Below are 13,661 nucleotides of genomic sequence, written 5' to 3'. Positions count from 1 at the left end.
AACTGTAACTAATTGATACTGATTGTGACGTACTGATCCTAGGTGTAACTTATTGATACTGATTGTGACTTACAGATGCTAACTGTAACTAATTGATACTGATTGTGACTTACTGATCCTAGGTGTAACGTATTGTTACTGATTGTGACTTACAGACCCTAACTGTAACTTATTGATACTGATTGTGACTTATTGATCCTAGGTGTAACGTATTGTTACTGATTGTGACTTACAGACGCTAACTGTAACATATTGATACTGATTGTGACTTACAGATGCTAACTGTAACTAATTGATACTGATTGTGACTTATAGATGCTAACTGTAGCTTTGTGATACTGATTGTGACTTACAGATGCTAACTGTAACTTATTGACACTAATTGTGTTACAGCTACGGAAACAACACGACAGACGATGCTCAGCGCTTTGTTGTATATAGCGAACCATCGTGACGTGCAGGAAAAAATTCAGGCTGAATTGAGCAAAGTTGTGCCCCTTGGCACCATGGTGACCGGTGACGACAAGGTCCGCCTCCCTTACACAAACGCCGCTCTGCTAGAGTTTTATAGAGTGCACACTCCTCTACCTCTACCGTTTGCGCACGCCACCAGTCGGGATGTTGATTTCCATGGTTACCACATACCTAAAAATACACCAGTAAGTAGTAAGTAGCGGTGATAACACATGACGAATGAGTGAGGTTAGTTTTACTCTCCTTCTAGCAACATTACAGTTTCACCACCAGTGGCAAAGGGTTTTATACATTGCATCCATGTTAGGAATCGAACCTGTGTATTGGGCGTGACGGGCGAACACTTTAAACACTGGGCTACCAAATGGACTGTGCCACCAAAATGAAATATATATCGTTGAGGTATGTCATTTCGGACACTTAAGTGGTCCCGTTGTTGTCTCGATTACTCCATGAAAAAATGGAAAACATGCTACTAATTTATAACTGAACACAAGTCACCATTTACGAACATGCATTGTCGTGTGACTTACCACCCCTCATTACTGCCCAAGTGAACACTTCCGTCAGAAGACGTATGACGTCCAACGTGAACGTTATCTCGATTTTCGCTGACAGCGTTGTCAGGCGTACGTGTTGCAGATAATTTCTACTTGAGGTTTGATTTGTATATCAGCAAATTATAAAACAGTTCCTGTAGTATTTCATCACTACGCCGATATACATATGGACACAGTAGCATGTCTTTGTGGACAAGGGCCACAGTTAAGTTGATCGCTTCGCTTCGCCGAGTTGCGTCCCTTAGACTGAGCTGAAATTAACAATTGTAGTTTCGAGATTCAAATTCGTTTTGATTTTGTACCTAGGTTTACGACAGAGTAACTATGATTTAGAGAAATATTGGATTATCCTTAACGTTGTTTGAAAAGTACTGTTATAATACTGTCCACAGCCGCGCCCAATTCGTAACATAGAAAACATCATTGTCATGAGTTCAATGAATGATAAAACTCAGTGCAAACTGGTGAATTCTTAACGAAACTTTACTCCAAACCGCAGCAGTACGCTGTACGCATGCACGATATTCGTACATGCTGTTCACCAGTTGGATATATGATCCTTGTGCGATTCATCTACATGACATCTTTACTAGCGTTAACTTTAACTCCCATTCTTTAAAGTTTCACTTAGATTACCTTAGTGACTTACGATCTTATTGCAGTGTTAAGGTTAACCTTTGGAGTTAAGGTTGTAAAGGTTGCTTCATGAAAGTAATGTCTCATTTACATGTGTTGGTAGGCTTTCGATACACACGATAGTGTAGGTAGGCTTTCGATACACACGATAGTGTAGGTAGGTTTTCGATACACACGATAGTGTAGGCTTTAATGTATATATAATGTATATTTTGTATATCTTCTATATCTTCATATCCAGGTGTTATTCAGTATGTGGTCAATACACCATGATGCAAACTTTTGGGAACGTCCTTTCGAATACATTCCTGAACGATTCCTCGATCAAAATGGGGAACTCCTACCCAGCAGCGATGAAAAACGTCGCCGGTAAGAATCAGTTGCCAACGGCAAGTTTGCTGTTTTACACCACCCACAAATTGTACGACAGTCTGAACTAGACAGTGAGTGACCTCCTACACGACTGGAATACGATGATAGACGTTGATCAAACTGATGAAGTCAGTCATTTTTAGTTTTGTGCTGTGAATGTTTTAAGTGAGTCTAAACTTTCGATGGGTAGTATAGCTATAGACCACCGGTGTGGCTATTTTTCATAACTTTCATTGTTTTAAAAGCTATTTAACCTACCAGTGTTGGGATTAAACCAGACACTTCTGATTTAGCTGATCTGATTTAGTTGACCTAACAAATCACCCTTCGGGTAGTATCAACAATGGAAATACAACCAACAATTCCCAGCATGTACAATGCCTTATATCTTTGCATGATTTTATTGCAGCTTGGTTGCCTTCAGCGCAGGAAAGCGAATCTGTCCTGGAGAAGGATTAGCACGTCTTCGCGTATTCCTCTGCGTGGCAAACATCTTGCAGAACTTCGACATTCTTGAGGACAAGTCCTGCCCCCTACCTCCCGCAGATTCACGCACATTTCAGCAGGGGGCTGTCCTCTATCCACCATCGTACAAGATAAGGCTCAGAAAGAGAGAAACGAAATAATCGGAAACCTGTCGTTGCAGCAATAGACTGCTGGCTTGGTAGGAAGAGGAAAGTATGCTTCTTAAACAGAGAGAGAAAGTGTGCACTATAGGAAGATGCTTATACCAGTACAGATCAAGACGTTGTAATGACTGGCGAGTTGGTGTATGGACACGTCTTCTCCACGCGTTATGGTTATCGTAACAATCATACAGATCACTATAAACATCAGAAATGTAAAGCCATCAAACGAACAAAATCGCTTTTGAGTCATTTGAATCGAACTTGTTGAGACAGTCATTCGGCAAAGTTGCCACTGATTTAATAGACATAATCAACTATGTTGACAGACATTCAAAATGACATTTGTTCTAAGCGACAAAGATAGGCGTGTCTGAATACAATTATCGCCGTCAGCCAGTTGGCCAAGTTGCTTTTGATCCAACAGAAATGATTAACTACGTGGACAGAAAAAGGAAACGAAATTTGTGCAAGTGGACGATCTGAAGGTGCTAAATCAAGCTGCCTGTTGAACAAGTTGCTCTTGGTTAAAAGACCTTATGATGTATACAATGTGGACAGATATTCGCAATGAAATTTGTTCTTGGAGACGAAGACCAAAGTGCTTGCAACAGCTGCCACTTGGCCTCTTTGCTCCAAGAAACATTTAAAGACATTCGAAGATTTAAATATATCAATCACACTGTGGACAGATCTATATGTCCTGGGTTCGTGGATCAAGCTTGCTAGAACTGCCAACTTGACGAACACGAATGTCCTTTACTTGCAGACAAACGTTATTCTATATAGACACAGGACAATAATGAACATATATAAGGCTTAAATTGTAACTTGGATGTTTTTACTTTAACATTTGTCTCAGCTTACACTTTATATCAACAACATATAATTCCTGACAACAAGAAAAAAAATAGTGAACATAACCATCCACTTTCTTGTAATGTTACTCACTCCGATACATGTAAGAGTGCAATCTGTTATGCCAACAATAATTATTATGCTAACAAAGATTGTACTTTTGTGCTGTAAGAACGTGTTAATAGTACAGTCAGTATTGACAAATTGAAACCATCAATGCATTGAAAAAGATCTCAAATCTGCCAGTTGAGATATTTCTCCATCCTCAGGTTACCGTACGTTCATGCCTTCTAATGCTTGCTTTTAGTCTTTAGAATCTACGATCTGAAATGATCTACACAATCTGTGCAACTGTGTGACAGTCATGTTCAGATGTGTGAGGGGTCTAAATGAATTCTGAGAGCCATTGATCATGTTTGTGTAAACCTACACTAAACTATGAGTATTTATTTTGCTTATTGTATATGTATAAACACCATCAAAAGCTTTATTTACTGTCAAATTTACTATTATTTATCTAGTCTCATCCATAGCTACTCATCCTTGATTCTTCAGTGTGAAGTCATGTCAACTGCGATGTGCCCTAATATGATCCGTTTTGGTGGGCTAGCCTAGTGGTTAAAGCGTTCGCCCACTGAAGGCTCGTATATGATTCCCCACATGGGTACAATGTGTGAAGCCCATTTCTGGATTTCCCCGCTGTGATATGGCTTAGAGTTTGCTAAAATGGCATAAGCTGTACTCACTCATTCACATAATGATTCATTCGTCACTGGATAAACGAGGATGATATGTGGTCTGTAGTTTTAACTATGACGATTTTATTTGCATAGTTTTTACTTTTATACGAGAATATTCTATTTCCTCTCTCATGCAAATTGTTGACATGGCAGAGGATGTGTAAGAATTCGATATATATGTACTTTGGAAATCAATTGTTCAAACGATACCTTTTAAACGTTTCGTACAAATTCTCAATAGCATATATATCGAATAATATTTCAGCAGCAGCTGACTTTAAATTATTGTCATTTAATGTGGGATCATTTTATGATTATGGAAATTATATCGCTTTAATTTGATTATGGACGCTCAAAACAGAGGCGTGAGCTTGTATCGACATATAAACTTTGACACCCCGGAACCACAAAGTTTTATTCCATCACAAATACAAAAACGCCCTGTAGTAGAATGAGACTTCGCTACACCAGACTCATAATGATGAACCGTGTGACGTGACATATCTTCGTCATTGTTTTGTCACACCCAGGACACGACGCCCTCAGTGTTGGGAACACTTACTGGCCCAAGATCGGCGCCAGACACACTTCTATGAGAACCATATGTACCTAGAACAGAAATAAACACAAATCAACTATGAATTGCGAATGTTCTTATTGAAAGGGATGAGCCTTGTGGGCCCGTGCAAAAATACATTCCAATAATACTGTGACTACATCATTCCTGTTACTGGATAATAATATAATCAGTGTCAAGGAGTAATACTGTGTTTCTCGTCTTCATGTAAAGCGTTACAGGCTGTTTGTTTGCGTAATGAAACTGAACAATGAAATTAAATTGCTTCCAATCTAAGAGAACAAATTGCAAGGTACATGGAAATGGGTACAAATTAAACAAAACTGCACTCTGAATTTAACGTATTGTGGTCATCATATATTCTTTTGCTGTTTCATTTCGGGTGTCCACCGCTGTGATATTGCTGTAATATTGCTGAAACGGCGCAGGCCTAAACTCACTGACTCACTCACTAACTCGCTTTAGATGGTTACTTGTCAGGGAGGGGAGAATGGAGATTGAGTGACAAGGTGACGGGCGTAATTATAAAGTGGATTGCGCATTTACCTGGTTAGAATGATTCAGTGAGTGAGTGAGTGAGATTAGTTTTACGTCGCACACAGCAATATTCCAGCTATATGGCGGCGGTCTGTAAATAATCGAGTCTGGACCAGACATTCCAGTGATCAACAACATGAGCATCGATCTGCGCAACTGAGAACCGATGACATGTGTCAACCAAGTCAGCGAACCTGACCACCCGATCCCGTTAGTCGCCTCTTACGACAAGCACAGTCGCCATTTAGGGCAAGCATGGGTTGCTGAAGGCCTATTCTACCCCGGGACCTTCACGGGTCTAGAATAATTCAGCATAAATGTATTTTTTATTCATCATTATCATTGTTATTTCTCTTTCGAATGGAAATATCCATCCAATTAGCCTAAAGTTGTACCAAGTTCATATCATGCAGCTTCATCAAAACCCTGTGTCAACTTGTGTGCAGACTCTTTCAGTGTTGTCACGACCCCTGGTGTACAGTATACAACCCTGTGCACTTAAGGAACGAATCCGTAGATACATGATCAGATGGTGGTCACATGAATACGTGCCAACACCTAGTTGCGAGTACAGCAAGTAGTGTGGCTAGGTGTCCCAGTCCACCCAGGTGTGAATGGATTCCTCGAAAGGATTGAGAAAGCTGCAATAATTCGGTGTGCCTAGTGGGTGCAAGAGTTGTATGGTCCCCAGGGAGTTGAGACAAATAATATGGCGTGCCGTTGAAATTGACATCCAATTATCGAGAGAAAAAACACCAACAACTTGAGGGTGTAATAGTTGCGTAATATGTGCGCTATATAAATGTCCTGGAATAAATACACGAAATTACCTTGTTCGATGAGATCAAGTGAATTTAGCCCGGGAGGAGCTTGAACGTGAGAAGGTCTGACCGGCCTCAAGGGTCTGTAAAGGGTAGTAACTGTTGGGTAGAACAATCGAGTGTAGGGTAGAATGTAGGCTTGTGATGCTGCCACCAAGCACAGGAACAGTACAACAGTGACCTTCATCTTTAGTGTCTGAAACACATGGACAGTACAACTGTGACCTTCATCTTTAGTATCTGAAACACATGGACAGTACAACTGTGACCTTCATCTTTAGTATGTAAAACACATGGACAGTACAACGATGACCTTCATCTTTAGTATCTGAAACATATGGACAGTACAACTGTGACCTTCATCTTTAGTATCTGAAACACATGGACAGTACAACAGTGACCTTCATCTTTAGTATGTAAAACACATGGACAGTACAACGATGACCTTCATCTTTAGTATCTGAAACATATGGACAGTACAACTGTGACCTTCATCTCTGCCATCTGAAACATGAGGAAATTAAAACTGTGGCCTTGATCTCTACCTTTAGATCTGAAAATTGTAGAGGAACATTAGAAATTTCATGTGAAACAGACAGGAAAATTACAAGGGTAATATTCATCTGAAACAAGTGCCTTCAGAGGTCAATGTCAAGTGAATTAAACACCACGTTTCCAGAAAGTTATCCAATACTTGTTCAAAGTGGCATTGGTAACATTTTAGTCTCAACGTTATGGTGCAACTGCATGCATTGAAATATAGATATGAAAAAATATATCCATCCTATACATGCAGAAAATTACAAGTTCCACAGACTGACTACATATAGGTGACCAACCTGTCAAAACTGCTTGGGGGAACTTAAGCCAAACGTATGTGACTTTGTGTTATATACTCATCAAACTACTGATACAAGCCGGTTGTGTCAAAGGTCCGGCTTCCCCTGACACACATGTTAGGTATTGGCCATTGTCCTAATATGCCCCCAGGCTAATTCATAAATCACGGCAAAGGACACCCTCGTCCAGTGAAGCTACTACAACCTTCAGTGCTTCAGAATTCCGATGTATCATGGTGTGTTCACTCAAGCACCTGCACAATTTTTGACATGCACACTGGACAAAAATAGTTAGGGATATTTGTAAATTTTGAAATTATTAATAATGGTGTATTTATTCATTGACATACTTATGAAATATCAGTCATAATCTACCAATATCCCTAACGTATTTTGTCCAATATATTTGTGTTTGTGGCGTTGTTTAACAGAGTGTACACACCCATCGCGACACCCATTATGTTACTTCAGCCATGCATCAGATAACAAGAAAAAGACTTTCTAATGGACCTTACACAAGATATAACGAATGATAACACAAATTTACTTGTGTTGTGATGTTTCCTTATCAACGAAATACTTTTGTTTTCATATAACTGTTTAAATCAATAATAATGAAAACGCAACAGTTAATTTAGAATACGTACACTAAACGCCAAAAGAAAAGTTATTCTCCCTCCTTAATGACAGGGGCACCCATCTCCACCGACCTATGTGATGCGTGGACGAAACTGGGACAATTCACTTTTTTCTAAAAAAGATACATATCACCTAAATATGTATGCATTTGAGATGTTTTTCCTGATTTGCAAAAATCTGTGTTTTTAGCTGTATGGCAAACGCATGCCGTCTAACTTATCTTTGATAGTTTTTCAGTAACTCGTAAATGTTGGAGAGTAACGTTTGCGTTTTATGTGTGTATATGATGCAATGTTTGAGAAGTATTTCTCGAAGCACGAAGTGTTCTTTCCTAAATTCATACGCGCCACAACCATTTGAATAGGATAATTGTGTTTTAGCACCGCATTGTACATGTGCATAACTTGTATAAGGGACTTGCGAGTTTCAGTTGAGATGAAAGTGACGCAGTATAGTTAGTTAAGCCACGATAACCCGTACGAACAGAATATATTGCAGAAAAACAGGCATTAGGGAGTACGATAATACGAAATCCTTCACAACAATGTAACACATGACTTCTTTGAGAGGTATTTAGAACGCCGTACACATTGAAAATACAACTAAACCTCACTCACATTGTAATAAAGGAACTGCTCGTCCATACATTGTCATCCTTCGTTATTGTAATACATTCATATGTAATTTGCTCCTGTGACATTTCTGTGTTGGGAAAATATATATGACTTTATTTAAAACATTTTTAGCGCTAGGTCACAGCACAGTTTACTGTTTAGTTGTCCTTTAAGAAAGTTATTAATAAGTCAAACTGAAAAAGTAGTTGCAGAAGAAAAAACAAAACTAAAAATATTGAAATTTAATTCCCAAGTATTGTTTATTTACCAAGTCAAGATATTAAATAAAATCAGGGAAAATAACATTAACACCATTCTTTTCCCACAAGCAACACCAGTTACCATGGACTGGTTGTCTCTCCCCCTTTCGGCTTATGACTAATGAACGCATGTAGACCTGGTAGATTTGTTCAATGATTCATAGTCATTGTTCATTGTTCTTCTTACTGCACATCACAATGTACATTGTACAATAGATCATAAATAACGGTTGCTTCTGATATTGTGTAACAGACACTCATCTGTTTCAATTTTATGAATAAACAAGATAAATGGCCTAAGTGTATGGTTGATATGCGTGTATAAAAGCCTGGCTTTGCTTGTGTTACAACAGTCTCTCATCACCACTGAAGTTCAATATACATCTGTCTACTTCAGACACATGTAAGTATGTTTATTTTAAACGTGTTGTGAAAATTGGAATTGTTCTAAAGTAAATGTACCAAGTTTGTTGATAAACGATTTGGTCCGAGTTCAGATTTTTCGAAAGGTCTCCAATAGTCTATGCTTGTCTTGCTGACAGAAAAAGGTCTTCTGACATTGAAGATATTACCGACAGCTGATGTTGGGAATCATGAAAACTACTTTTTGTCACCAAAACTCGCAAACTTATTGCAACACTCCACAGTTGTAGAAGTTTTGCTGTGGAAGTGAAAGTTACTATTTCATCTATTTATTTTATTTATTGGTTATTTTCCTTTACAGTATCAGAAAATGAAGGTTATCGTTGTGGCAGCAGTCTGTCTGTGCGTCATTGCGACAACGGACGCCTTGGGGCCATTCGGATTCCGTCCTCTCATGCCCGGTTATGGTGTCTCTCCCTTCGGTCTTGGTGCACTCCCCATAGGACTGCCTCGACCCATGGGTCACCTCGGAATTGGCTACCCACACGGTGAGTTGCACAAATCATCGATATTCATGTCAGTATAAACATTAATATTATGACTCACCCGTTGAAGACATCACCATTTAATATATCTACAATGTTATTCTATAGATATACATGTCAGTCTACATAGTCATATCTCTTAGGCATACCTTTCTCTCACGTGAGGAGGGCTTGATAACTTCTGTACAGACAAAAATCATATTGGACCAACAATGTGCATGTTTTCCGACCAATAAATACATCTGTGCTCCAAGTTATGTAACATTTGTAACGAACTTAGATGTTTATTAATAACTGGACAAAATATCATTAAAAGTTCAGTTTAAACATTTTGGAAAACTGTGTGGATTGATTGAGTGATTGAGTGATTGCAATATTTCCACCACCTTTAGAAATCACACATATCCGAACCATCACTAATTCAGCTGCATCCCTCTTCCTCAGTCTTCTTTGTGCTTCTTGATCTGTTTTCCCCAGTACTGACATTAAGGAAACATTGATCTTTCCAGGCTTCGGGGATGTGTACGATCTTTATGATCGCTATGATACCAACGCTGCTGCTGGAGTCGGTGCCGCTTCAACTGGAGCCGCAACTGGAGCCGCAGCTGGAGCTGGAAGCAGAGCTGCAGCCGGTGTCGGTGCCGCCTATACCGGCGTTGACCGTACCTTGATGGCGTTCTAAGTGGGATTAGAAGCTCTAATGTTGACCAGGAAGAGTAGGCAACTGTTGCGTGGGATACCACATCAATCCTCTTTTGTGACAGCTGTTTTGTATAAACTGGTTAGTTGGTTATCAATAAAAATGGAAATGGAAATGTTACTTGTTTGAGTGTCAAGAAAATAGGGATTAAAGGCATAATGTACTGTATTAGTGGAGTACTTGGAATCATCAAGCTCTTGTTAAAACACCGCTTAGAGCAGTGGCCTCTCATGGGTAAGGATCAGTTAAGGTCTAAGGGCAACATCAAACATGAGTGTCAAGAAATTTAGTCCCGACCCTAACTGAATCCTCAGAAAATAAGGTCTTTGACAAGTAAGCGTGTTAGCCCATGTCCATGGATAAGTGGATGAGGTGACAATCCGACTGCAATACATTTAAATCTAACACCCAGATAGCTTGTGAGCTGCTAAGATGTCATGTGACAGCACACTGACCAAATGATCCTAAGGAATACACCAGTGCACGTGCCTAATCTAAAGGGTCAAGATTTTGAAATGAATACGGAAGAGCAAAAGAAACGCACGTTTATATAAATGAAATCTCATAGCAGTAAGCATTCATGTTTATGCCTACTATTTTAAAAACCTATAACTTAAAAACAGTGTCTCTTTTGCTGTTCAGTATATATGCTCTTGGAAAGAAATAAGGGAACACCTGAAAGTGCCGTCTTTTCTAGGTTTCTTCAAAGCTTTGTATTGCCCTGTGGGGGAAATTCTGGAAATAGAATAAAGGAACACTTTTACTTTCAGGAGTTTCTTTTTTCATCTCCATGAGCATATTTCTAATCTTTCTTAATTTGGTGCATCATTCATTATCTCCATGTATACCTTTACTAGCTCCGCATTCTCACCGTAGCCAATTAGCTAAGCCACCGTTACAACAACGTCCTCGGTGCATCCTTCATATATTAATCTCCAGGTATATCTCCACAAGTACTCTATAGCTCGGTCCGATATATTTTATGACCTTCCTTTGCTAGCTCCGCATTTTCACCGTAGCCAATTAGCTAAGCCACCGTTACAACCATCCTCGGCAGTGTCAACAATGATTGCGGTCGCAGCCGCGAAGGTTTGTAACCAGTGCGACTCAGATTTTGTAGGAAATTGTACATGCAAATTGACAACAAAAAACATATCTGCAAGAGTATATCAGCTGTGTTTCCAAGCATAATCGGTCAGATTATTTAAGAACCGAAAGTGACTTGTGATTGGTACGCTCAGCTTCCCAGCGTAGACACCTAACTGGATAAAAGCCAGCAAAAAGAGAGTTAATAAAATCATCGGTCCGAGTCGGTTCCTTTTATTTTGTTTCCAAAACAAACATAGGTTGCTTGATATTTTGAATTGATAACATTAAGCAGAAGATCCTGTCGTGCCATCATAATATTTAGATAGTGAATACAGTTAAACCTGAGTTAATGTGTTTGGCGCAAACAGACCCAACTACTGGTTCAAGTCGCCCTAATACTATATGACCAGAACCACCGAGCATTCACCGAGCATAGATGCATCCAGAGTATGGTGGAGACGTATCCTAATGTATACCCTGGAGACTATTGAGAATGAACTTGACATGGCATAATATGTTCTTATCAACGTGTAAACGTGATGCAATATTTATAACTTCGTCAAACTATATATTTTTTGCTATACGGCTGCGAGCGCAATTACGACTGGGGTTTGAACCCACGAGTTCCTTAATTTTTCTGGCATCTATCGGTTCATGGTTATTTCAGGACACAAGTACACTCTTCCTATAAAGGAGAAATGAATAAGCCATCTATGAAAAAAATATTTCTTCAGGTAATTAATATAATTTGAATTTTTAAAAAAAGTATCCATTCACGCGTCTATAGACAAGTTCGCCAACGCAACAAAATGGCGTCAAAGTCAGAACCTTGTATGACCACCGTTGGCAGACTGCGACTCCCCAGCTTTTTGTCTGCCAGTGTTTCGATTGGGGCATACGGTCGTGGCTTGATGATTTTCACTGTTGCTGGAAACAACGCATGACAAAACGTTTGCCTCTTTATATTAATCGACACCGCATGCGTTTCCGCTTACGTGCATGTACTTAGCATGTCTTCTTGGCGACGTTTTGGTGACCGTGTCTTCAACCGCTTCTGAAACAAGGGAAAACGTTACAACTGTCACAGTTTAGCCCTAAATCGGTTTACAACCAAAAAAAGATGATGTTCTGTTGAGACCAGTATTCTCAAAATCATCTGAGCCCTTTTAAAGGTGCATGTTTGGCCTGTGGAGGGTACTGAGATATAACAAAGAAGAAGTTTTAAGCATTTACATGAATAAATGATACAGATGTACTCCGGAACGATATTGCTCATATAAAGAAGTTGACATCCATGACACTCTCTTCCTCACAGGCATATTTGGCAAAGGAAAGCATGAACAATGCAAAATTCGTTTGTGGTTTCATTGTGAAACTTAAAACATAAAGTACACCGTACACTTTTTCCACAGGCAACAGAACTATCGACTCACATAGTAAGAGGTCTTTCTGAATTCACATCCAGCGCAATTTGAACGTGAAAATTGATAATAATCACGACCATCTTATCACAGAATTACGTGAATAATACTATTAGTGTGTAATAAATGAAAACGTTATCCCTTCCCTTCTTCTTGGAAAAATGTTAGGACGTTTGATGGATACCAGATTTATGTATTGATAAAAAACCTTATAATTGACTTATTTTTTTGTTAGTATGATGTCTTGGGCTCATACTACTCACAGTATCAAGTTTTTTCCACAATCCATTTTATGTGGTGGGGGTCTTTGAGCATTCTGGTGACATTTGGTTTGCTCCCCACAACATCTCAAAGTTAATCATGGATAGTTTTACTACTATCAATCTGATCATTTTCATTTTTACTTCTGTTTATTGCTAAAGATGTAGAATTTTTTATGTATTTTTGTTTTCGAAAATAATCAAAATGCCCGTCATTTTGGCCACCATCTTGAATTGTCGTGTGTTGCCTTCTCGGCAGTTAAATTTACATAAACATTAACACCTAATGTGTCCATTTACATATTTTGATATTTTTGGACACTTGTCTCTCTTGAGACAGGGTATTTTAGCGATTCTCCGACTTTTCATGGAAAATGCTCACAGACCCCCAACACATAATATGGCCCGTGAAAAAAAACCCCTGATACCACAATCTGAGAGTATTACAGGCCTTTTCATGAGCCCTTTTGAGATTCTCCTCCTGGACTATATAAGCTTCAACTGTATACAAAGAGAATCATCTGTTTTCGCTAAATATCAAGAAATTTCCAGAGGCATTCATTCCGTCCTCCCATGACATGGCAATCGAAACTGGGAGATCTCATGAAATAGAGAGAAAACAGAATTTGTACATTTTGTATATCCTAATTGTGTAGAAGATGAATTTGCCCATTCTATTGCGAGTTCAGAAAAACATTATTCCAACATATTATTATGGATATACTGATAT

The 13,661-nt window shown here is 39.0% G+C and overlaps 2 protein-coding genes across 7 annotated transcripts in view; both read left to right on the top strand.

Annotated features, from left to right (window-relative positions):
- LOC137264885 (cytochrome P450 2U1-like) overlaps positions 1 to 4,908 on the top strand; it is a 28,812-nt gene extending 23,904 nt beyond the window's left edge. For all 6 annotated transcript variants that reach the window (XM_067800240.1, XM_067800238.1, XM_067800239.1 and 3 more), the window contains exons 6-8: positions 394 to 659; positions 1,912 to 2,039; positions 2,452 to 4,908. In XM_067800240.1, coding sequence (XP_067656341.1) covers positions 394 to 659; positions 1,912 to 2,039; positions 2,452 to 2,668 — 611 coding nt within the window. In that variant the 3' untranslated portion in view covers positions 2,669 to 4,908. The remainder of the gene's footprint in view (positions 1 to 393; positions 660 to 1,911; positions 2,040 to 2,451) is intronic.
- Positions 4,909 to 8,904: 3,996 nt separating this feature from the next.
- Positions 8,905 to 10,276, top strand: LOC137265442 (uncharacterized). The gene is made up of 3 exons (XM_067800841.1): positions 8,905 to 8,956; positions 9,278 to 9,464; positions 9,971 to 10,276. Exons 2-3 carry the CDS (start codon positions 9,287 to 9,289, stop codon positions 10,141 to 10,143), a joined length of 351 nt encoding a protein of 116 aa, XP_067656942.1. The 5' UTR covers positions 8,905 to 8,956; positions 9,278 to 9,286; the 3' UTR covers positions 10,144 to 10,276.
- Positions 10,277 to 13,661: the final 3,385 nt, after the last annotated feature.

Source organism: Haliotis asinina, chromosome 15 (assembly GCF_037392515.1).
Source record: "Haliotis asinina isolate JCU_RB_2024 chromosome 15, JCU_Hal_asi_v2, whole genome shotgun sequence".
NCBI lineage: Eukaryota > Metazoa > Mollusca > Gastropoda > Lepetellida > Haliotidae > Haliotis > Haliotis asinina.
The sequence above is the reverse complement of the archived record's forward strand: the minus strand, read 5'-3'. Positions and strand labels throughout refer to the sequence as shown.

Bases quoted from the DNA above. Each gene is read 5' to 3' on its own strand.
- LOC137265442 (XM_067800841.1), top strand. From the start codon at position 9,287: ATGAAGGTTATCGTTGTGGCAGCAGTCTGTCTGTGCGTCATTGCGACA. The intron at 9,465-9,970 runs GTGAGTTGCACA...TGATCTTTCCAG, and splicing joins CGGAATTGGCTACCCACACG to GCTTCGGGGATGTGTACGAT.